The 25,640-nt window shown below is 47.9% G+C and overlaps 1 protein-coding gene across 8 annotated transcripts in view; it reads right to left on the bottom strand.

Moving 5' to 3' along the window:
• fbrsl1 (fibrosin-like 1) overlaps positions 1 to 25,640 on the bottom strand; it is a 233,861-nt gene that overhangs the window by 136,163 nt on the left and 72,058 nt on the right. For 7 of the 8 annotated variants that reach the window (XM_083673510.1, XM_083673504.1, XM_083673508.1 and 4 more), the window contains exons 3-4: positions 16,192 to 16,299; positions 12,281 to 12,316 (exon numbers count right to left, since the gene is read on the bottom strand). In XM_083673510.1, the coding sequence (XP_083529636.1) occupies positions 12,281 to 12,316; positions 16,192 to 16,299 (144 nt within the window). The remainder of the gene's footprint in view (positions 1 to 12,280; positions 12,317 to 16,191; positions 16,300 to 25,640) is intronic. The other variant, XM_083673507.1, reaches the window with a different exon arrangement.

Raw genomic sequence — 25,640 nt, 5'->3', positions numbered from 1 at the left:
GCGTGTGGGAACCAGAGTATCAGTTGTGCTCATCTTGTGGAGGACTTTTATAGACGCGAAGTCGGTTTTCTGAAAAGGCGAGAAGACTTTACAAAGCACACCTCCGAGGCTGTTAAATGCAAACCGACAGTGGAAATAGTTCCCCCCCCCCCCCCCCCCCCCCACCCCTTCCTCTGCTCTGTGGTTGTTTGCTTTGTGTCTAACCTTCGCAGAGATTGTACTGGCTGATTGCGAGATCGATTTACAAACATTGAAAATAACAGTTGGGGAGAGGCACCATTTGCATGCATCTGTGAAGCAGATAGAAAAAGATGCAAGATGTGATAGTCGGGCTTAGAAATCCCTATCAATCAGAGCATTCTCAGCAATGAATACAAAACACCTCAATGACAAAAATGGGGATGAAAGATGGCCTCTCCCTACCATTATGTGCGGTACCCTGCCATTCAATGCAGCGTCTTTTCTTCTCCGGATAAATCAATGCTTTACATGCAATATCAAGATCAAAGTTAATTCTTTGTGCCTACAATTGAGCTCACTTATCGAATTTCAGGGCTACAATGCGACAAGCCATTAAATCTCCCATAGCGGTACACAGCGATCCCCTTGTGTCATTCCATTACACAAGAGCTGAGAGCTGAATTTGGGTTTCATTTTCGGTGCCCGGCGCCGTTGGCTGACTTCACCTTAGCCAAACAAATCATGTAGGATAAACTGCAGAGGTACTGTTAACTGCAGCAAACACAGAGACTGCAGCCAACGGAGACCTTGGGGAGCGGTTCAGAAACAGCTCTCTGAGATTAAAGGACTTGGGAACATAGAAGAGGGCCCCGTTTATGGAGTAGTGGTTAACATGGCATCCAAAGTACTCTGGCTGCCTGGGTGACTCCGGTGACAACGCACACCTGGCTTAGGAGAGGCAAAACAAGTGTTAGTGAGTGAGTTTGGTGTGTGTCTGTGTGTGTGAATAAGGGAGGGAGAAAAAGAGAGAGAGAGAGATAACGATACATATATATATATATATATATATATATATATATATATATATATATATATATATGTATAGAGAGAGAGAGAGAGAGAGAGAGAGAGAGAGGCAGAGAGGTCAGGTGGACGGCAGACAGCGTAGTCTCCTATGACCAGTACAGTAACAACGAGCCGAATGCAAAGGCCTCCAGGCCTGCGCCCTCCTTCCTGCCCTTCTATCTCTCCCTCTCTCTCTCTCTCTCTCTCTCTCTCTCCCCTTCCCAGTGGCATCCGGGCAGGCTCCTGTCTCCTTCCAGATGCATTAGCATAGCTGGCTGCACAGGGACGGCTCCTCCATCAGTAATGTCATGGGCACTTTAACATGATGAAGCATGCGGTGGCCCCGCTGGCATGAATAATTCGCATTACGGCATGGAGAGGGATTGACTTTGCAACAATGAGTTAGGGAACAGATGTGTGATCTTTAAGGCATGCGGGCCTTTGTTTTGGGTGAGCGAGCAATTTTAATTCAATTTGATATTTCTTTTTTTAAACCGCCAGTCGGCTGACAAGGCCTTGAGCCAGGCCGGCAAACAATAAATAGGTGGGATCGGAACGAGTCGGGCAGGTGGGGCGTTCCCCCCCCCCCCCCCCCACACACCTGCCATCCATCACGATGGCAGTTCAATGATTGTCAAATAAGTACCCCTGTCTAAACCCATCTTTTATCATTACGTATGAATCTGTCTGCAGATCATACCATCTTCCATATAAGAGGGTTCCATCACATATACATGATAGTGAAATGATATGGAAATGGGTTTAACATGATAGCGAAATGGATTCCCTTGGAAATGGATTCACGCCACCGGCTGGGAGTACGGACGGCTGGTTGAATCTGAATACTCTGTTCTGTCAATCAACCACACTGGAAAATAGAAAGCTATGTATGCTTTTGCTTCATATACTGTAGAACTGCTCAATGTGTTCCTCAGTCAACAAATCATTTCAACATTTGGTCTCATATTACTTTTTGTCATGCTGTTCGACTGACATATGAGATATGATATATGATCTTGCCTCTACATTTAGTAAACAGCTTTAGAAAATACTCCACATGTTTTGGTTTTTAGATTGGCGACTGAAATGGTAGTAAGTACAGGCTACCAAACGTGAAAATGTTACGTTAATAATTACAAGAAGGTAGATGAGAAATCTTGTGAAAACCACTGTGAAAGCGGCACTTGATCCACTTTCAAACTGTCACAGGGCCTTTCAGAGGCATATAGACACTCCTTAATCTCTCCTAATCATAATAGAAGCATGAATGTTTCATATTGAGTTTCCTGGTTACAATTTAGAGGCTTCCTTGTTCCCCATACCAGACATTCCACTGACCACAAGAAATCCTCATGAGGTAAATAGTGCATAATATGACTACGGTGTGTGAATATCAGGAAACAAAATCCCATATTTGAGCCTGGAGCGGTGGTCGCTGATTTGAACATGTGCCATTAGATTATACATTCCGTTTGCAAAACATGTTTAAAGATGTTCTGAGAGATACACCTGTGGTTTGAAAAATTCCAAAACAGAGTTGGTGATTGGTTTTGATTAACAACAGCAATCTTAGTCGCATTGCGAGATTCAAATTACCAGCAAGATAAGCAATGCCAGCGAACAAACCTAATATTATTCGGAACGGTGCATAACCCAATGTTATGATGATTACATTTGACTTGCAATGTTTTCCCCTTTTGCATAGAAACAACAGCTCTGAAAAAAAAAACTAATACAGCCTATTCCCCAAAGTACCTTTCTGCTCCTGCCTTGCTTTAAATAAATCTCATCTCGGTGGCAACAAATATTTTGATTTCTCCTGCCTTCAGAAGCCGAAGATAAAAGTCGAACCCATCTGTCTCCAACTTTCAGTGGTGCAGTGCAGCAGGAGGATTTATCACAGCGCGTTACTGTAAGTGCATCTATCTGCATCCGCCGCCGTGCTTCGCTCACATCATTATCCTCATCGCCTTTCACTTTCCCACCTGATCCCCTTGGAAACAGGGTGACATACAAACGGCGGGTAAACACGTTTAAAATGATCTGACGCCCTTTAATGGAATATAAAGGCGCTTCCGTATTGTTATAACCTTTCACGTTAGCTTGGCTTACGGAAGAGGAAACCATTGTCGTGCCGCCTAATTGGATCAAGGTTGTGTGGAGAACAGATGTGAATTGTTGAATGAGGTAAACCGTGGACAAAAGGTGCTGGGGCTGAAATTGCTTTGAAAATCGTTTCAGCTGCCTACCGAATGACAAAGAATGAAACATACAGTATAAAAGTGCCTGTATGGTGCAAGATGAAAAATATTATTGAACAATTGTCCTTCAGTGGATTAAAAAAAGGTACATTTATTTTGTTCTTTTCAAGGGCCTGTATCTCTATGGTAACAAACAGGCTCCATCAACGACAAGAACTACAACGAAAAACACACAGGCCTCATCTAAAATGAACAGCAGCAAAGCACTATCTTATTGCTCACAGCTACAGTACCAGTGATGTTCTTTGGCAGAGGACAAATTACAGCTAAGGAACTGAATATCACTGATCCAATTAAAAGCTGGCTTGAAAGTGTCATCGGGGTCTCGCTTATTTCTGCCCTAAGCAGTCGCCAAACGAGCCGGTGTCAAAGCAAGAGACGGGAACAGGAACAAAAAAAAAAAAAAAAAGGAAAAAGAGAGACCTTATTTCTAATCTAGCAGCTGCCTCCCCACCGACGCAGCTCGATTTAACCTTGGAGAGTAATGAGATCTGACTTGCTTAAATGTTAGCATTCTTAAATCATCAGGAACTGCCTCAGAGGAGCCCATAATCACTGTGCCAAATTGCTGTGCTCGCTAATTTCATTTCTCCCCAGCATTTGCTTGCAGTTAGTGTCGATTATTCAAGAACAGCCATTTAATGCTCCCGGGTCCCAGAGGTGTTACATTAAAATGTAATAACCTGCAACGTAAATGAAAACAAAAACCATTACTTTTTTTTTCTCCCCCCCCCCCTCACCCTTTCTTCCTCCACCTCCATCTCCATCTCCACCCCCCCCCACCCCACCCCCACCCCCCCTCCCCTTCCATCGTGGGAGTTGGAATCTAATTCTCGGCCCATCTGGCAGGCGTAATGAAGCCGGGCCGGGCCAGGATGCCCCGCTGTCGTGGCTCGCCGGAGCAGGAGGCTAGGTACCAGATTGGCCTTCTCTGGGCACGGGGAGTCAGAGTGCCCACTGAGACAGCAGGGCCTGGTTAATCTCCCACATGTCCAGACCTGCTCAAGGCCTGCCACCAGGGCACTGGGTGGTGGGAGGGGAGGGGAGGGGGGCTAAATGCCAGCAACTTGGCTAAATGCCGGGAACAAAATATTGAAATATTAACTATTCTATGAAGTGACTTTCTTCATCGTGAAAAAACTCTTAGAACCAGATGACTGATTGTGATTGATACAAATCTAGGATATGACCAATTGGTTACTGGCATATTAGAACGTGAAGAAAAAAAGAGTGTACCCTATTTCATTAATGTCTTCAAAGACAGAAGTTAAAGGCAAATCTTGGTGTCAGGTGGGACAGAAGAGACAGGGAAACAGGTGGCTCTCATATCGTATCAACAGGTGCAGCCTTTAAAGAGACAAAGACAAATCAGGTCTCTCTGCCGTCTGGGGTATCAAGAGGCATAAGCACCAGGGTATAGATGGGGATTTACATATAGTCAAATAACACTGATAATGACACAGGGGCTGGTGAAAGCCCTCTTTATGTGAGATCAGACATCTGCTGACTAGGAGCTGCTACTGGGACCATGCCACTGGTTAAACGCTCGGAAACCCGGCGATGCAATTATGATTAAGCTCCTTTATCTAAACACAAACTCCTCTCCTATCGCGGAGAAATCTGCGAGGTCGTGTGTGAAAGCACGTAGGGGGGGAAGAGACAGAGCCCGGTCAGAGCCCCTCAGCTCCTGCTGAACTAGCCCTGAGCCTGGCGGAACACAGGGGTGAACTCTGGGTCCCCTTGTTATTTGCTCTGCTCTACGCTGCGAGAACCCACACGCCCACCCATTACAGGAAATATGGGTTGTACCTGTTCAACGCATCTGTGAGCCCGAAGGCGAAAGCACAGTGGAGCGAGGTGACACAGAGCCATCGCACCTTCAAACCACAACCGCCTCTTCTTGTTTTTTTTCAGTTTTGTTTTTTTTCTCAGAAAGAAGAGAGAGAGAAAAAGAAAGAAAAAAAAAACACAAAAGCAAAATAGAGTGTAGCGAAGCTGACAGAGGCAGCCGGCTCCTCCCCAGCCAGTGCTCCATGCCGCCTCAGGGGAGGACACAACACTGTCATTAACAGTTATTTCTCCTCATAAACAGAGCAGGATCAGCTGGAGGTATAATTATACCACTCCTCCTGTAATCTGACGCCTTACCTGCTGCTCCTTGAGAGGCATTCTGTGGTGTGGGAGATGGGCGGGGGGGGGTGTGGGGGGGGGAGGGGAGGAGGGGGTGTCGCATGTCGACTGTCAGATACGGGGTAAGGGAAAGAAGGAAAAAACACATGACAGAAAATCAAATGAGCGACTGTGTTTGGCGCGGGAGTCCCAGAAGCACAGCTCAGGGGCTCAGATGGAAGAAATTGTGGTTTCGTTGAGTGATTAGAAGACGAACGGCAGAACATGACCTACTTAGTAACTTTTCTGTATGGTTTTGTGAACCACACACTTATGTGGGGGGGAAATTATTGGCTCTGGCGAACTTCTAGGGGGGGAGAAGAAGCCAACGATAATTTCAAGGGGTTGTTTATGTGCATGGAATGTGGTATTATCATCATGTGCGCTCGCTTTGTAACCTTAAATATGGTCCCTTGCTGCCACCGACCACTGAACTGTGGCTCCGCTGGAAAAAAAGTTACAGCCTTACATTATAAAGACATTCAGGTTAAGCCTCAAATGAGTTAAAGGAATTAAATATCACCTAACACCCTTAAAAGGATACGAGGAATGGTTTTTAGTACCTTTAAAATTAGCCCGAGAAGTGTTGCGGGAGGTGTGAAAGAGAGAAGGGGGGGAGAAAGAGAAAAAAAAAAGATGAGAAAAAGCCAAACGCTACTTTTAAAGTCTGAAACTGCAAAAAGGCAGGCGTCGTACGTTCCCATGTCGGAATCCACCGGGGCCATAAAAGAAACATTTTAGTTCTGGTGTAAAAATCTGCCCGCCCCAGGCTCTCCTTAATTTCAGGCTTTGTTTACGCGGCGGTGGAAGCTCTCGGGGTTCGGCAGGCCCGCGGGCCTTTTGTCTCACAGTAGAGGAGGTCTGCTCTGCGCCTGCAGCTATCTGTTGCAAACGCCTCTGTTCTTCCTCCCGTGGTAAAGAGTTGGCCACAGGTCGTGGATTACAGAGAAAAGCAGCCCCATCACAGGTATTTCACTGTTTGTTTCCCTGAAAACAATCGTTACCGTGCTCGGGAGAGAGAGGCAAGCTTGGTATTTCAATATTTCAATACCGGGCACGGTGCTAGCTAAGATATTCCACAAGAATTAACTCTCATGGAAGAGGAGCAATGATTTTTCTTCTGATATGGCAGACCTAAAATGGCTTCCACTGGTGTAATCCTGAAGGGACGGTCGTGTCGCTGAGGTGTCTGTGGCACTGCGCCTTTAAACACCACAGACTAATATTACACTCGTGGCGCTGAATTAATAAGCTGCAGTGTAATAAATCCCAATGATGTATTATGTTCCCCCCAGTGTATAATCAGGTTGAAGGAGAGAGAGAGAGAGAGAGAGAGGGAGAGGGAGAGAGGGGGAGAGATTTTTGAATGCTAACACAACACTCATCCATGGCCAGCCCTCCCATCATAGCACTGAACATACAGTGCTAATCTAAGTCTACAGCAGCTGACAGCAGGTAGGGCTACTGATCCTGGTTAAGATGGTTGGCATCAGAGTCTTTCTTCTCTCTCCCTGCTCTCCACCAAGATGGCACCGGGGCTTTTAACAAGCTTTTAATGCAGCCTTTAAGTTGGAGCGGAAGGCAGGGGAAAAAAAGAAAGCCAGGGCCGATTATGGGAATGAATGCCTCCACGGAAGTTTCTCCACAGCCCACGGGGGGCTTCTCTCATGTCTCCCCCCCGGAGAGAAAGCCAGCAAATCACTCCCCCAGCAGATAGATGTTTGTAATTGGAGGTTTAATTTATGGTCAGGTCTGGGTTGGGGTAATGATATCGAGCATTGTAATTTGCTGATGCAAATTGTATGTTATAATGGGCCATAAAAAACACAGTAACGTCTAGGAGAATTGCCAAGCACCCTGAGCGTTCATTACGGCGCTCATTAAAGCGTTCACGTCTGCGTTAAGAGCTTTTATAAATGGAAGTAGCATGTAATTGGGGCTTGATTGTGGTATATGTAACATATGATAGAGTAGAATGATCACTTTATTTGTCTAGAGCGCCCCATGAAACTTAATGGGGAGAGCCAGCGGTAAACAAATCCTTCGGGCATTGTTACATTTGTTACATTACAGCCCTATTTCTTAAAGTGGGTCGAGTGTGAGTCGGGGGGCATCGTCCAGGACAAACCCTGACTGATGGCGTCCAAGGGGGATGCGGGGGAGGTCGACTGCATTGGGAAAAAAACAAATGTTTGTTTACCCGTCTGAGGCTGTGTGTTTCAGTGTGTTAAATCACTCTGATGTGGTTAATGATAGCACTGAGATTCGTTAGGGGGATTCTATTAGATGTACTCAGTATCAAAATGTTTTTTTATCTGTATATTCTTTCTCATTAGCGGGTACCACGGTAATTACCATATTTCTACTTTAATAAAAGTTTGGATGGTTGAAAGGCTGCAGTGAACCATTAAAGTCACCTTTAGTGAGAAATACCCAGGGCCCAATATCACCCGGGGCCTCTGGGTAGTTTAACGTTGTTTTCAATCATTGATCTCAATTGAAGTTCTAAAGGCATGTGCAGGACGCAGTGAGGCTGAACTCCCAACTTTTTTTAAGCAGCCTTAAGAGCAGAGCTGAGTGGCAAAAAAAAGCAATTAAGAGTTCATTTAGAACAACTGAACTATGCCGGCGGTTTCTGAGGGCCAGGCCGACACTAATTCACCATGTCGCCTTTTTATTCAAATGACCTCTCCCAGAGTACCTTTTGTGTTCGCGGATTTTAATGCATCTCCATTAGAACAAAAAAACGGAGCTGTCCAGGGTGAAAATGAAGTTTCCCCTCACTGAATGATTGGAGGTCTCCGCCATAGGGCTGTGTGTGCAGTCACTGGAAAAGGATTTTCAAGCCCTGCCATTCAGCGGGCCCCCAAAAGCCTAAAGCCTTTATCTGGTGCACATGATTGATGTGTTGTGGGCCCTGCTGTGGTTAACAGCAATTTTTATCTGTTGCTAGCGGCAACAGCCCGGGTCCCCGATGAGAGGGGAGCAGCAGGCCTCTGCTCTGAAGCAGGCCGCCACACAGGGATAAACAAATAGGTTTTTCAACCCGGACAGCCCTCATGGAGAGCCTCTGACAGACACCGCCCCACTGGAGGGTTGGACAATGTCAGGGTTCTAACCCAGTCCTGCTGCGCTATTGGTTTCTTTTACTAATTTTCTCCATGTGCTGGGGCCAGTGGTATGTAGACACCTGCAAACCAACAGAAAGTATGGGCGCACACGCAGGGCGTTCTGGGAAATGAGGAGAGTTTAAAGGCCGATACGAGGGACACACATTGTGGAGTGGGGTTCCATGTAGGGGAAAGGCTACGCACTTCCTCGACAAGATCTTGGCACGTAGAAGCATCTATGAGAAGGATGTGACGGAATGTTCAGCGCACAATGAAGTAAAATCACATTAAAAATGATGTATATTTCCACTCAATTTCCTTCCTGGGGTTTATAACAATTGATTTATTTAACGTTTAATCCTGTGAGTCTGTGTCATTTTGTTAAATAAGCCATGAAGGTTTTAATGGTGCCTATTATAATTAAGTGACATAATCCTTGTATTTGATAAAGATCTTCAAAAAAAAACCTTGTCAGTAAAACCTTGTCAGTATTTGGAACAAAGCTGAGGTCATGAATGCCAAATCAATTAAACAGGGTTGTTTTACAATGCACAAATGACTCTGAGAAGGTTCTGTTTGAGTGTAGACTCATTCAGCGTAAAATACGATTAAATAAGCTGAAGCAGTCTGTGTAATAGGAAACGGCTGTGTCTAAAAGCTCTGAGCACTCCAGCTTAAACTAAACAACTCTGCTAAGGTTTTACCCTCTAACAACATGCTGAAAACCCCCAACCAAAAAACCGACCAGCATTCCAAACACAAGACCAAGGTCTTAACCCTCATCGCAAAGGGAAAAACAAAAGCTAGCTCGGCCTTCAGTTGGTTTGGTAGCTTAATCGCTTCATCTCGAGGGGGGGGGGGGGGGGGGGATGGGTGCAGGTTTTTTTTTCTTCTTCTATTTCCGTAAACCGTCTCCTCCTCCGCTCCGTTTCGAGCCTGCAGTCGAGATTGGACCGGCAGATAGTCGCAGTGAGATATTTTGACATTTCCCCCCGTCTCTTAAAGCCTATATCTACACAGGCACAGAGGACTGGTGGTTTTATCGAGGGCCCCCGAGAGGAAGATAAATCACCAGACCGAGGGCCCATCTCCGCTGTAAAAACAAGCAGGTAGCGGCCCAGGAAATGTGCAAGATATTGTCTCCCAAACATGGTAGACACTATAATAAAGCCAGCAGTACGACGAGGAGAGGGAAGCTTGACCTGATAAACAATTCCATATCCACTTTCCCCCTCGGACAGATAGTGGCGCTGCTCAGGGCTGTATATCGCCTGTTGACTCAGCGGACCAGTGTTGCACAGATTAGCACCAAGACCGTGGGTTTTCCATTGGAGCTAAGACAATATCATCAACTGCAAAAGAAAAACATTGGAAATGCTGGATAGCGCCAGTAGTGGCACTATCCTATAGACAAACTGTTTCAGAAATGGTCATGTCAATTTTGGGGATTATGAAAACTTAATGGAACTCTGCATTAACAGATTCAAAACGCATTATGGTCTACACATGCGTGTCTTTATACAGTAAACAGTTTGGTTCTAAGAGGGGTGCTGCCCGATACAAAAGCCAGTACTCAAATCAAAAAACGACATTTGTGCCATTTATACGAAAAAATATGTTCCTTTTCAAACAAAAATATATTTCTCATGGCCAACTTTCTCCTAGGGTTCCAATTTCTTATGAGGCGAAAGCCCGAAAAACAAGGCTGCCTTTTCCATCTGAAATGAACCTTTCAAATATAGCAGGCCTGGCAGGCAGCGTAGGTGACGTACGGGTGACGTATGGAGGGGAAACAGAGGAGGCGTTATCTCCCTATAGAAGTGGAAAACAAACTGTCAAGAGAGATTGGGTTTTTACCTCTTAGTGCCTTGTGACAGATAAAAGCACCCCTCCCTCCTCCTCCTCCTCCTCCTTTACCCTTGCCTGACGGTGTTCTGAGAAACTGGGCAAGAGATGGCGATCAGAGCCCAGGGCTGACCATCAGATAACCCAGTTCCTGCTATCTGTGCCGCTCTGTGTGTGTGTGTGTCTATCTGCCTGCCTGCCTGCCTGCCTGGCCTCCACCCCCGCCCCCCCCCGCCTCCTCGCCCCCTCTCCAACAGTCCCTCCTTCCTCCAGCCACAACACTGCCCTTTGGGCAGGCCCCTGGAGGCCCCTGGGTCTCACCACAAAGCCCGGAGCACCTGAAGATAAGGGCCCAGGGAAGCTTGAGCGCCTCTGAGAGCAGAGTCAGAGCCAGAGCCAGAACCTGAGTCTGCCCACCAGCAGCCCAGAGGGCACCGCCACAGATAGCACCATCAGATAAGGACGCAGGGAGCTTGACAATGTGAGACTTCCTGCCCCTGCACTTTCTTGCTTTTTTTTCTCTCTTTTTTTTCTCCTCCCTCCTAGGAGCCACTCTCTCTCTCTCTCTCTCTCTCTGTCTGTCTCTCTGTCTCAGTGTTACCGTCGTATCTCTCTCTCTCTCTCTCTCTCTCTGAAGAGAGGGCCTCAACCCGCTCAACTCAAACTGACAGCTCGAGCCAAAGGGCTCCCGAAGCGTTCCGTAGGTCTTGTTTGTTTTCATCTCTCTGTGAGTATGCAGCCACTCGGGACTAGGAATGTGACATGTTCCATTTTACGCAGCAGACCCCCCCCCCCCCCCCCCCTCCCTCCCGGCCCCCCACCACTTCCCAAAAAAGAAGAACAATCCACCCAGATCAATGTCTTTTAACTTAAGCTTTGTTGCGCGCTTTAGACGTTATCTTAGCGATATTACTACCCTGATTAACTGTGACAAAAGCATTTACGGATGTTGTTTGTTTGTATGATAACACTGAAGCTGCAATAATTATTGCCATAAGACACTCAAAAGCTAAGTAGCACAAGCTTAAAAAAATATATATTTTCATGAATTCTCTTTGATGCGGAGATAAAAAGGACACCGAAAACAATCTCGCTACAACCTAGACCTGCAATCAAATCAACATTCTTCTGTCAATGAACAGAGTCGTACGGTTTGAAAACACACGTCCTTCCGTGTAGCCGGCAACAGAGGCTTTCATGAGATAAAAATAGTTTCCTGCTGACACCGGGTGAGCCGGTGTATGAAAAGATTGGGCTGACAAGATTTTAAAACGTTATCAAACATTCCTCTTTTACTTTAGCACTTTACATAAGAACACATTCTACATCTTCCGTGCCAGGTAATGAAAAGTACCGACTCGATCCATCTCTAAATGCACAAGCAGCTATTTCCACTATTCATAAACTACATAATAATAGCAATATGGATTTTCTAAAAAGGATAAGTGTATATGTGTTCGTGGGGCGGGCGGGGGGGGGGGGGGGGGGGGGGGGGGGGGGGGAAACGATTTTTATGTAACAATGCAAGCACTTTAAAAAGGCTTTTAAGCGTATTGTCTGACAACTGAGCAAACGGACGATGTTGGCAGGCACTGGGTGGGGGGAAAGACATAAGACGCTGACACTTTAACTGCTGAACCACTGAACGTATGATCGGTGCAAATAAAAGAGGTACTTTTACCCAAGGTAGAGCAGGGACACTTTCCCTCAGTTTAACCAGTCAGTCACCCAGGAGTAATGGCCCTAATATCATGATTTCTCCATTACTCTATTTAACATAATTAAAATGTGGAGCGCCAGGGCCATAAAGGAGGCCGTTGGAGATTGTAATTCTGCCGTAAAGCCATGAAGCATGAAAATGTCACTTACCGAGTAGCCGCGGCCTGACAGCGAGTGAGTGGAGCTCTGTAGGAAGAGAAGGAGAACAGGGTTGACCTTTAAGGACCGTTCGCCGCTGACAGAGACATGATGAAGCCCGCAACGCTTTAATATCAATATTCACGTTAACCTTTTCACTCCCCGTGCTAGGAATAAAACGTCACACCCATTCATTCTGGCCTTGAACGTGGGGGGGGGGGGTCAGAGCGGGGGGGCTCTTTCTCAAAACAACTGCGTACAGAGTGGATGACTCAATACAAGCAGGAGTTGCAGGGATACTATGGAGAAAAAGACACGAATGTCAGTTTTGAATTATGAATGACTGTGCAAAAGGAAAGGAAGAGGAATTTTGGGCATCCATATGCACATCCTCCAAGTGACAGGAATGGTATCCAGCAAACCCATAATCTATGTTACTAAAACGACGTATGTGACATATAAACAAGTCATTTTTGGAAACGTTTTTTTTTTTTTTTTTTTTTAAACTGAACAACAGCTCAGATCCACCTCGACAGCCAATGTTGCCTATGCATCATCCTTAAAATGCAACCTTTCTATTTGGGTGATTTATGTCAAAGATTTATGAATATAAAAGACAGCTACAGTTTCACTTTAAACGGACTGGGATAACATCGAAATACATAAGTAATGGGAGTCATTCAGTTTCAAACTGACATGAACCATGTTCCCCCCCACCTCCCCCCCCCACCCAAACATATTTAAATAAATATTTAATTTCCAAGTTTAACAATGTATATATTGTTTCCAACAGTTCAATGGAATGCATGCGTACATAACGTCAGATAACAGGATACTAAAGAACATTTAATAACCTGTTTTTATGTGTATGTTGCTGCCACAAATCTAGTGAGGTATTGTAGTTACAGGCTACTTTTGATATATGAGGCTGCTGTCAGGGAGTCCATCCTGGCTGTACCTCAGAACCAGGCCTGGCTACAACAGAGAGAGAGAGAGAGAGAGAGAGAGAGAGAGAGAGAGGGAGAGAGAGAGTGCTCTCCTGCTCTCCCTGTCACTCAGGGCACAGTCAGAATACCAATCTCCGAATCTCCCTCTGCTTCCACTCTCTCTCTCTCTTTTATTCCTTCATTTCGATTGGCAATTTCTGCCACAGTCTCAGGAGGGGACTTTTCTGCTAGACCAATTTTGTCCATACCTCCAATCCAGGCGACCCCCCCCCCCCTCTCTCTCTCTCTCTCCCTCCCACACCTGCTCTGTGCTTTAGCTCTCATCAGCACCTCTGTTCCCTGTGATTCTCAGGCCGCCCTCCACGGAGGCGATTAGGGAGGTGTCCTACGGCGAAACCGGAAAGTCAGCTCTGCGGGAATCAAAAGACTATTCTCGCTCTATTCACCCCTTCTGTCCTCACCAACAGAATCAGGGGGAGGGGAGAGAGGTGGAGGGCAGAGGGGAGGCCATATATGTGGAAACAAAGGGGCGAACGCGAAACGTCGGGGTGTGTGTGTGTGTGTGTGTGTGTGTGTGTGTGCGTGCGTGTATGTGTGCGTGCGTGCGTGTGTACGTCAGTGGTGGGAGGCCAAGGCCATTTGGAATTAGCTTTACTATGCAGGGTTCATTCAAGTTGGAGCATTTGGAGTAGAAAGAGAGGCTTATTTAAATGATAATGAGGGACAATCCATTCGATTTAGTCCGGGTGAAGGGAAGAGGGGGGGGGGGGAGAAAAAAATCCATTAAAGCCGCAGCGCTTCATAAGCCATGGGGTCGGGATACAGCTAAACACTCTCTCTTAAAAGCCATTATACATGGCTCTCAATGGATTTCTGCAGCGCTTAGGACTTCAAAAGGATTTAAGAACCCGCCCCAGAGAGGGAACAGAGAGTTTGGGAGGGGGGGGGGATGGGGGTTGGGGGGGTGGATGGGGGGTTAGGGAGTGACGCTGGCGGCATTCTAGGGTTAACTAAACAGCCCCGGAGAACAGAAATGTTGCTAAATCCGCCCCCTAATCCTCTCCCATTTCCACGCCCCCTCCCCCGGTCCCTCAAAGGCTCGGTGACAAGAGGGGCAGGGCCTGTCTGTTTTCCTACGGGCCAGACTATTGGTTTTTGAGGTGCGGGAGCTGAAAGGGGGCCAATCAGGGCTCAGCGGAGCGTGAAGCGTTGTGCGAAAACAGGGCCTGCATCCAGCAGGCCTCAGAGCTCTCTCTCTCCAGCAGGAGTGGGTGGGTTGGGGTGTGTGGGTGAGACCCCGGCAGTACTGCCACCCTCTGCTTCCTCCCCCACCAGTACACAGATGCGCCTGAAAATCTCCCCTCGCATTTCCCTAATCCCTGCATGGCTCTCTGCCGGGCCCCAGCTGAACCACGGGCGGAATTACCTAGTCAAAGTAAACAGATAAAGACTCCACCGTGGCAATGAACAAACACATCCCAGCGCTTTACCCCGGCTCCCCCAAATTGATGCATGACTGTTTTTACTGTGGGGAGGGAGGCAAGCCTCTCATTTGTCTCCATTTCCGTTGGCGGTCCGACAACAGAAATCCATTTTACTCATTTGCGGGGCTGCATCATTAGTTAAGAGCTCTTAAAGCGGGGCCCACTTTGATGTGGATATCAAATGTGCGTTTATGCGCTTTACCAAAATTAGCATGCTCTCAATGCAGTGGCACAGATTTGATGGAGTTGAAAGGGAGACAGTGGATAGTGTTTATGGAAATCCTTCCCTGTAGTGGCCAGGCAGGCCCTTCTCTTAGTGGGACACAGAAGACAGACAGAGTGAGAGGGAGAGAGGGAGAGAGAGACTATCTCTGGTTTAGAGAGATGGATAGATATGGATGGCATGGCTACAGCGATCAGCGTCTTTGCACCATTTATTTGGCAGGAGATTAGAGAGACATGCCATATCTAACACCGTCGGCGATTACAGCGTGCAATTTCCACCAGCTCCCCCTACCCCCTCTCTCCACTGTCGTATTTCCCTGTCAGAGCTGTCAGACGCCATCGCCCCTTTTATCTGCCAAGCCCGCCTCTTCCTCCTGACTTTTTCATTAAAAAACAGCCTTTTACACAAATTCATGAGAAATAGCGGGGGGGGGGGAGGGGGCTTACGAAAGGAGGGCGAAGACGAAGAAGAAGAAGAAAAAAATGTGGGTGGGGAGGGGTGTGTTTTTTTTCTCCACCCGCATAGCTTTAAACAACGCATTTAATAAGTTCATTAAAAACCTTTTCTTTCCATCATTTTTCCTCGAAACGCTTCTGCCGAGAACCAAATCTGCTTTTTTTTCTTCTTCTTCTCGTCAGCTAAATGAACTGTCTGATTGAATTTACGGAGGTTTGGGAGGCCTGGTTGACAGGCATTAGTTGGGAAGCATATTCTACATTCATTTAAAATGAGCCGCTCGGGATTTTTTTTGGCATAAATTCTCATTACTTTCCCTGTATCTAAATTGCATTATTTCATCCTCGCAAACCGCACCGAACATCCTGCCCCCCACTTCCCCATGCCACCCACTCTCTCTCTTAAATGTGCTAGCATATGGACGGGAGCACGCCGGTAATTGGAAAGGCCTTTAACTCCTTGCACTCTGGGTCAGCTACCACCTGGCGGAACACCATTAGGTCACATCTACATTTTGACCGTACATATGCGTTGAATAATGCAGAGCATCTAAGACACATGTTTTTTTTGCAAGTTCTCTAATCATTTCCTGTCTGTGTGTCAGGAGGGTTTGGGTAAAGACACAGTCGGATTGATGAGGTGTGAGCAGGAAACTGGAGCTACTGCACCAGAGTCTCTCTCTCATCTCCCCCACTAGACTCCCCTCTCACCCTGCTCAGGAGGAGTCCATTGGCCTGGAGACTATGAAACTGGATAGCCTGTTGGTCTGCCGGTCTGGAGGACGGGGGGTGGGGGGGAGTTGAATCTCACCTCACTGAGATGCTCTTTGGAGTTGCTCCTGTTGGGCCGGTTGATCTCCAGCGGCACAACGTTCTCGACCTCGTTGAGCTTCACCGGACGAACCGTCAGAGCCTTCACCTGAAATACAGAACAAAGAAAGAGTGAGTTCAGTTTGTTAGGAGCTCTTTAAGCCTTCAAGAGTCCTACAAATACTGCAACTTTAGACTATAGAATCAGATACAAAGCACCTAGACACACAAAGATAGTAGAGCACCTGGAAGACACAAAGCAGCCATGAGGCACCTTATTACCAGAACAAAACGATGGCCATAACCCGCTCAATGTGACAGCACCTGATCAACACAACATAAACCAATAGTCAGTCAGCCAATATTTCAATCCCAACTGTTGTTCATTCACACAAAGAGCATCCATTCTTTCATATATAGCTCACTGTAAACACGAAGGGAAACTGGTCTCAGTATCAGTTCATATTTTGAATATATGCAAAGCAGCGCTGGCAGTAACCAAAATGGTTCACTGTGAGACCACGACCAATAGCATTGTGGTAACACCTGTAACACTGTAACGATCTACAGCAGTAGGAACGGGGGAAAGCAGAATAGGTGACCGTGTTTGGAATTGTTGTTTTTATGGTAGCAATTTCATTATTGTTCATCATCTGCGCATAAGCTACGGTAGTGGCAGACAGGATGATGAAGTTGCCTTTTTTTGGCTTGGCACAACTTGGGCCAGACGAGCCACCGGGCATTGGCAGCGACCCACGTTTCCCGGACAGATGGGAGGCGAAGCCACACTCTGCGAGGTATCCCCACCGCAGGTGCAACGCGTCCTATCAGCTCGCTACATGCCCGTCTCCCAGGACAATGGAGGATGGCTGCAGGGTGTAATCCATTTGCAGCAGCTTGAAAACGCCGGTCCCCGGTGGCGGGCGCACGGTGGCTTCGCTGAGTCTCCAGATCTCGACTGTAATTTAAGCAGATCACTGCTACAATTAACCTTTCCCGGTAAATATCAATTATGGCCCCCGGCTGGGTAGAATTAAAAGGGTCATCAGCTAATCTGACAGGTCCTGTACGCTGCCACCTGGCCGTGCGAGGCACTGGCTGTTTGTCTGCCCTTCTGCCCAACCAGCCACAAGCCAAATAGACACTGTTCCCTTTGAATGATCCTGCCATGGCACAGGCAGGCCTGCTGATTGGCCGAAGGCGTGGAGCGTGGGGCTGAGGTCAGCAGCGGTGGCGGCCCCCGGAGTGTGAGTGCGGCGCAATCACGACCCAGACAGGAGGGGGAGAGAACCTGCAGGTGGTCGTAATCAGGTTGGACTGACAGTCCTACAGTATGACTCCCACCCACCACCCTCCCATCTCTCTCTCTCTTTCTGACTCACTGTCAAGCTAATCACTTCTTGAATCTCAAAATAGACGGCTGGCTTTATGATTTACGTTTTTTTATTTTTTTTGTCATGTCTAGGAGAGCACAAAGAAACCACTTGTAGACAGGGAAGGGAGGTAGGGAGGGAGGGAGGGAGGTTGGGAGGGATGGAGGGAGGGAGGGAAGGTTTGGTTCACGTCAAGCTGTTGGGAGCACGGAGAGCCCGGTGCACTGATTACGTTGTTTACCCCAGCATCAGCGCTGACACATTTTCCAACCAAAAGTGTTTGCACACCCTCCTCCGGGCCTCTCGTTGTGTATCCCAGACGGCAATCAAACCCTGATTATTGATCAGACGAGAGGCTCTAATTAGCCATCTAGCTTAATGACGCAGCCTGTTAGAGAGAGGCCTCTCTGAACCGTTGTTCTGTGGGACAGGGCTGGAATTGATTCAGGTTGGAATTCCAACACCTCTCTGATAGAGATTGGCACCCCCTGACAGCCCTGTGATTAAGGGGTTATTCTTCATCCAGGGAAATGTCTTAATTGGCCTTCAGCTCTCATCCATACTCCCCCCCCCCCGCCCCGCCACCCGCCACCCCCCCCGCGGCCGCCTCTGCCGCCTGCCGACTCCCACTAATACTGAAGGGCAAGGCTACGTTGTAGAGGACTTGTGGGCGGAACGGAAGGGTCTCCTCCAAGGCCTCATTGGCGGCCCGGTGACAAAGATCGAGGTCAACGCGGCTCCCCGAAGCACTTAAGGATCATGGGAAGTCTTTGAAATGCACTCTGGGTACACTAGGGGGAATAGCTCTCTGTGGCCTAGCTGTTTTAAGGGCTTCTTTGTCCCGTGGATTAATTTTGTTTACAACAGCGGAGCCATCGCCAGACGCAGCACGGGGCAAGGTTAAACAGGTTGAGTTCAAGCGGCGAGCGAGCGAGGCTCGTGTACAAAAAAAAAACTAAAAAGGCAGCAAGAAATAAATAAAATACACAAGTAACGCCTGTGTTTTACATGAATAATGCACTGGAAATGAGCTCCATTAGTCTCGGTATTGAATGTGTCTGCGGACTCTCTCTGGAGGCCCCCGCTCTGTGCTCTTTAATTATCTTCAAAGGGCCCTCTAGCATCTTAATTTCCCCCAAGTTGAGTGCTGACTTGGGCCCGCTCATTTACACTCCACTGCGGGGTTTATAAAACCCCCTCTCCGAAGTGCCGTTTGTGACATTGATGGAAACAGCAGCGCTGTTTCCAGTGGGGCTAGGTAGAGCAGAAGCGGGAGTGTCTTGAGTCCTGTTCACGCTAGGCTAACCTGGCTCTCACCCACGTCCATCAACTTCCACCGCCGGGGGGGGGGGAGCTGGTGGCTGCTGGGTGATGCTTTGTTGTCATGCTCTTTTGACCCCCCCCCCCCCCCCCCCCCACCCCCCCTCTTCGCCATCACGGGGCCCTGCACGTCAGAGGGTCTTCCACCTTTCCTCAGCTTTCAGCCCACCCACCTCTCTCTCTCTCTCTCTCTCTCTCTCTCATTCCCCATCCTCCCTGGCCTCCCTTCACCTGTCAGATGTACTCCGGGAGGTTGTGCCTCAGTCTCATCCCTGTGTCAGTCCTCATTACCTGATCCAGACCCTGGCCTCCTGCCTGGCTGCTCTGCTCTGTTACTGTTCTGCTCTGCTGAGGGGGGTGGGGAGGAGGAGGGGAGGGAGGGGGGGGGGGGGGACCAGGGGCGGTGCAGGGGGGAGGGCCCTGAGAAGGATACAGATCCTTCCTCTAATTTGTTCTGAAAAGTGTCATGCGCAAAGGACCCTCACCCCCATTAACCCAGCGAGACGCCGCCACCGCTGCTCGGGGAGGTGGCGGGGCCCCGGCAGCGAGGAGGCGGCAGCGGCGGCGGAGGCACCTCAGCGCCACCGAGGCACTGGCTCAATCTATCGGCTCATTATCCCCCCCCGGGCTGGGGCACAGACAAGTGCACTTTAGGGCCACAGGCCAAATTGATTCATCTGCCTTCATTTTCTTCAGGCTCAGAAGTGGCAGCTGCTTGGAGGCAGGGGGAAGTGTGTGTGAGAGAGAGAGAGAGAGAGAGAGAGAGATAGATAGAGAGAGAGAGAGGGGGAGAGAGAAAGTGTGCTGGAGTTCCTGGCTTTGTTCCTCAGCCCCTGACAAGTCTCGTCTGCCACCTCCTCCTCCTCCTCCTCCTCTCACAACCCCTCCCCTCTCGCCATTACCTCCACCTCCCTCCTCTGCAATGGTAAACACCCCCACCACCACAGCCCCATCCCCCACCCTCAAGCAAGTCCCAGGTTGGAAATTAGCCCAAGGACAAAGTAGTGGATTTACTACAGGGAGAGCAAATGGATTTTGCTTTTATTTTGACGAGTCCCAGTGTATCCATTACTGCATCTTAATCATGTATTATTCATACGCCCCGTAATAAATGACCACATAAAACGGGGTACACATATTATACAAGGGCTCAAATGCCTCCATAACTCTCTCCAAGTACAGTCAGGCCTACATCATATTTCGTAAGGGGGAACAAATATGAGCTTGTGAAATTGCAAAACAAGATGCCGCTTCTATTCTTGGCAATGACACCGGGATAAGAAAAGTCACTCCCGAGATTAAAACAACAACAACAGGGCCCACAAAATGAGCTAGCTAGCCTAGCATGCAAACAAATGAGCTAGCTAGCTTAGCATGCAAACAAATTAACTAGCTAGTCTAGTATGCAAACAAATGAGCTAGCTAGCCTAGCATGCAAACAAATGAGCTAGCTAGCCTAGCATGCAAACAAATGAGCGAGCTAGCTAGCCTAGCATGCAAACAAATGAGCAGGAATGACCCATATTGGCATGAGTTTGTGTGAGGATGATCCACCGCACATGAAGCTAAGTAGGAGGCCCTTGCCAACCGCACAGTAACAACCCAGTCAACCTGAAACCACAGACGCCCCCCTTGGCCTAATTCAGCAGTGCCCCCTCAAGAGAGCATGCATGTCTCACAGGCACTGTCTGTAACAGATGAACTAGGGTAGAGTAGCGGTTCCCCTCGGCCCCCTCATCCCATCCCTCTCCAATCACTCTCACCATATGTCTCCTGGGGGAGCAGGGGGTGGGGCTGGAGGGGGGCTCAGAGCCAGGAGGGAGCTGGGAGGCACACCTGCTCCTGAACATGGAGTCTGTCCCTCAGCGCCTGTCCCAGAGGGGTCTGACACACATCCCCCTAACTACCCCCCACCCCCACCTCACCTGTCAGTAGGAGGGGGGGGGGGGGGGGGGGTCATTAGAACAGTGTCTGTCCCGCACTGATAAGCACAAAGCCCTAAAGCACACGCCTTCCTCCCTCCTCCTCATCCTCCTCCTCATCCCAGGCAAATATTTCTCACCACTAACAACAATAATTAGGGCAATGATGTTGAAATGTTAGTTATGTTATTAGAACGAGAGCCAGAGCGATCCTCGGGATTTGTGTTGTACTTCATTAACATCAATGAACATTTTAACATCGCAACGTCAACACCGCAAATTATGCAGATCCTGCCCCCCCCCCACACACACACACACTCCAACACCCCCCCCCCCCTCCCTCCTCAAGTTAAATATACACGCTTTGATTCCAGCATACACTATTAGTGTTGAAAGCAGGAGCGTGTTCTGCAAATGGTTATGCATTCGAAATGAGCCAAATTCAAATTCACTTTCACTTTAATGCTGTTTGTTTTTCTGAAAGCTCTGCTTCGTTATTTGCAAGTCAAAGTTTCCTCGACTTCTAATAAGGAACACTCAGAGAGGGGCGAAAGCAGAACAAACAAATGACCTCTTGTTGTGGTTTTGGCCTCACCCTGTGGTGAGGTGGTTGAGGGAACGTTTAGAAGACTATAAATTCAGGCATGGTTAGTTCCTTATTTCGGTGATTATTTTCAGAGATGAGATCATAACAGCAATACTGTGGGTGTTGAGACATTTCAAATATGGAAGTGCCAAAAATATTGCCGTAGGAAATTGAAAGAATAGCTCAAAAAGATGCCAAATGCATATGGGGACTGGGGACATGCTCATTAGAGTGGGTTGTATACATATCTACTGAGATGCAATAAATTATGTATGACAGCGATCTGCATTGGCTAAGTACCACATTCTTTCATATTTAATGTTGTTTTGCACAAATAGCATGGCATTAGGAATGTATACTGCATAGCCTCATTGCTGTTCCATATTGGAAACAAAGAAATGCATTATGATAAATAACAATTTAATAATCCTGAATGCTATCAAAGACTCACAATGCATTCGGACAAAGATAGATTGTTGTCCTAATGGATCAGTGTGTTTACTATCTCATTACGCAATGGTGTAATAACCTTAGGTATGCCGTATCCATTTCAAAATACCAGAGTAGTTTCATAACAAGACAAGGGGCTTTAGTTTGAAGTTATGACTCTAAACTCTATAACCTCCAGAAATCTGTCGTGATAAGATAGGCGTAAACACTGTTATCGCCTGTTAAAGAAGGGCTGTGAGAGGAATTTCAGTCCAGACTAATGTCGAAATAACAGCACGTGTAGCTTAAGACTTACTGTGCCTTCGGAAAGTATTCAGACCCCTTCACTTTTTCCCCATTCTGTTGTGTTATAGATTCTGTTGTGTTAATGACAACCTGATCCACACAATGTGTAATTGATTCCTATGCAAATCAGAGACCCTATAAAAACAAAGACATTAATTCCAAAATTACATGAACTATTATCCTTGCATTAAGATGGTCTCAATTCAACTTATTGAGTGATTTGTTGATGACATTTTTGCATTTTAGCTCATTTTAAGAGTGTCATAGCAAAGGGTCTGAATACTTATGTACATAAGGTATTTCTGTATTTAAATTTTTAATAAAGTTACTGACATTTCAAAAAAACTGTTTTCGCTTTGTCATTCTGGGGGAATTGTGTGTGGACTGATGGCAAATTCTTTTAATTTAATCCATTTTAAATTGAGTCTATAACACAACAAAATGTGGAAAAAGTGAAGGGGTCTGAATACTTTCCAAAGGCACAATTTAAAGCTTATTGAATATGGAAGAAACCACCTTCAAACTGTTATTCTGGTAGTTATTCTTGCCAATAACCAACTGCCCCCAACAACAATAGAAAATCAGTGAAAGTCAAACATATTTCTTATACAGGAATAAATGGGGAAGGTGAATTGAGTTTTTGCTGGAAATGCTTCTCTCTTATAAATCACTCTCAGAAATGTCCTTTCTGGAAGTGTAACATTCACACGTCGCACGGTGACACCGGATAATACTCCCACCCACCTAACACGTAACCTGAGAAATCTTTAATTCCCTTTAATTAAATCAGAAAATAATTATCAGCGCAATCAATCCACTTAAAAGGCACTGTGAAAAGACCTCGATAACAAGACGATCAAATGTATGTCTCTCTTTTCCTCAAACAACGCGCTTCAGAAAATGTACCGGGGAAATTAACGGTGTGAGTAATACTAGAAACTGAGGATGAGAACGTGACAAATGACTCCGACTTTTTTTGACAACGAGTGTACTGCAGCACATCCAAGTGAACAGCAGACTAAACACTGGGGTTGACTGGTGAGCAACAGTGCTAACAGTGACTCTAAAAGGCCCCGGCATGTACAAGTAGAGCCCCGGTGCCGAGGTTTGGCCTGCAGGCTCAGACATAAACTGGAGCTAATCTGAGGATTAGTGAGGAGGCTGGGAGAGCAGGCTATCAGAGCAGAGAAGTAGAGGAGGGGGAAAGGGCTGGGGCTGGGATACTGTCAGTCTGCAGGCAAGGAGGGAGGCAGGCAGGCAGACAGGGAGGGAGGGAGGGTGGCAGGCAGGCAAGCAGGCAGGCAAGCAGGCAAGCAGGCAGGCACAGAGACAGCCAAAGCTCTGGGCCCTTTTAATAGGAGGCAGATGCAACACATGTAATGAATCAGCCTCGGCTAACACTGCTCCCTCTGATGTCTGAGAACTCTTCCTGCCCTTGGAAAACTTCTGGGACGTTATCTCATGCCTGCACAAACTGCCAGTGCATTACTAGAGTGTGTGTGTGTGTGTGTGTGTGTGTGTGTGTGTGTGTGTGTGTGTATGTACAGTATATATATGTGTGTGTGTGTGTGCATGTGTGTCTGGTGTTTGTGTACAGTATACGAGTGTGTTTGTGCATGCGCGACTGTGCGTGTGTGTGAGCACGAGCACGAGCACGGGAGCATAAGCACGAGTGTGTGTGTGTGTGTGTGTGTGTGTGTGTGTGTGTGTGTGTGATGTTTGTCTCCCAGGCAGCTGCACAAATCCCTGTGGACTCATGTTCTGACAGCTGCTTATTTTTATTAGGGGTTAGGGATGCCTGTGTATGAAGAGAGAGGGTCTCAGCGGACAGCCCGACGTCGGTCCCATCAACGACCCTGAACCGGATCGGAAGAGCCATCGCCGTTCTAATCGTACGGACACAGGGCATAAATCTCTCAAATCATCAATCACGTTTTTTTTTGGGGGGGGGTTTTTACGCGCACGTCGATCGGATGCACAGCAGAGTACGTAAACGCCTGCCCATCTCGCAAATCTTCTCGGAAAAAACCCCCCACAAAAGTATGGGTTTTCCAAGAGGAGATCCGACCGATGGAAAGAAAGAGAGAAAGAGAGAAAGAGAGAGAGAGAGAGAGAGAGAGAAAGAAGAAAAAAAGGAGGTGGAGAACAACTCTGACCCCAGAACACCTCTCAGCACTGTGAAGGCCCTCTCACCAGTGTTATGTGTGGAGGCGGGGAGCCAACCTTACATGACTTCAAAGGGCCGCAAAGTGAATATCAATCATGGGCCGAGCCCCGGCAAACACAGGCATCCTCAGACGGAACATCCACACATGGTTCATGTTTGCAGTGCCATAATTTTGGCTATAAACTTGGCAAGGGGAAGCAGGGTAGGTTCAGCCAAATCCACCTCCTCCCCCCCCCCCCCCAACCCCCCCCATTCCTCGCTATTCCCAGAAGAGAATATATAGGAATACGAATTTGACTCGTGGCAAACCGGTAGCGCGTTGACTGCCAGGTTTCGCTGTCCTTCTTTTTTCTGGGGGGGGGAGGGGGGGGGGGGTTGATCTCCACGGAAAAGGTTGCAGAGAAAGTGTTTTCTCTCTCTCGTACCTGACCTGGCAAACGCGTGGGCAGCGCGGGGGGGGGGGGCGTAGGGTACGAGAGACGGGGGTTACGCACGAGGTCTGCTCACCTCTCTCTTGATGAGGCGCAGAGGGAGAAACTAGCGCTCGGCTGAGAGACGAGAAGAAGAAGAAGAAGAAGAAGAAGAAGAAGAAGAAGCCCACGGTTGATGGAGCCCTTCCCACACTGCAGTGCACACACATGAAAAGACTTCATACTTGTCAGAGAAGGGAACGGGGGGGGGGGGGGCTGGGGTGGGGTGGGGGGGGGGGGCTGGGGGTGGGGGGGTTGAAAAAAGGGAAGCATCTGCTACAGGAAACTTCACTAGGCGGGGAGACGATGTTCATCGCCTCTCTCTTGTCACTCGACATTGGCAGTGATGCCTGCGTTTTCTGTCAGATTCGTCTGCTGATATATCGGTCCTGCTGGACCGGAGGAGGGGAGAGGAGGAAGAGGAGGAGATGGGGTTGGGGGGGGGGGGGGGGGGGGGAAGAGATAGAGAAGATGAGATGACTACTCTCAAGCTTTTGGTTCGTATGGAAATCAGGTCTCAAAAACAGGAAGGGCGGAGGGGTGGGGGTGGGAGGTGGGGGGTGGGGGGGTGAGGGGTGGGGGGGGGAACACGACATGACAGCATCCTGCCTTGAGAGCTGAGATATACTGCATATGCAATTACACCGCCAGCATTTGCATGCATATGATCCCTCAAAAATGCTGACATGACACGTGGTGGGGGATAGGTCTCGGTATCTGTGTGTGTGTGTGTGTGTGTGTGTGTGTGTGGGCTCACATGTGTGTGTGTGTGTGTGAGTGTGTGGGTGCACGTGTCTGTGCACAATTGTGTGTGTGCGCACACGTGCGTGTGTATGCGCGCGTATGCGCACGTATGCACGCGTGTGTGTGTGGGAGG

This window comes from Argentina silus (genome assembly GCF_951799395.1).
Source record: "Argentina silus genome assembly, chromosome: 7".
NCBI classification, from domain to species: domain Eukaryota; kingdom Metazoa; phylum Chordata; class Actinopteri; order Argentiniformes; family Argentinidae; genus Argentina; species Argentina silus.
This window is presented reverse-complemented; position numbering and strand designations above follow the sequence as displayed.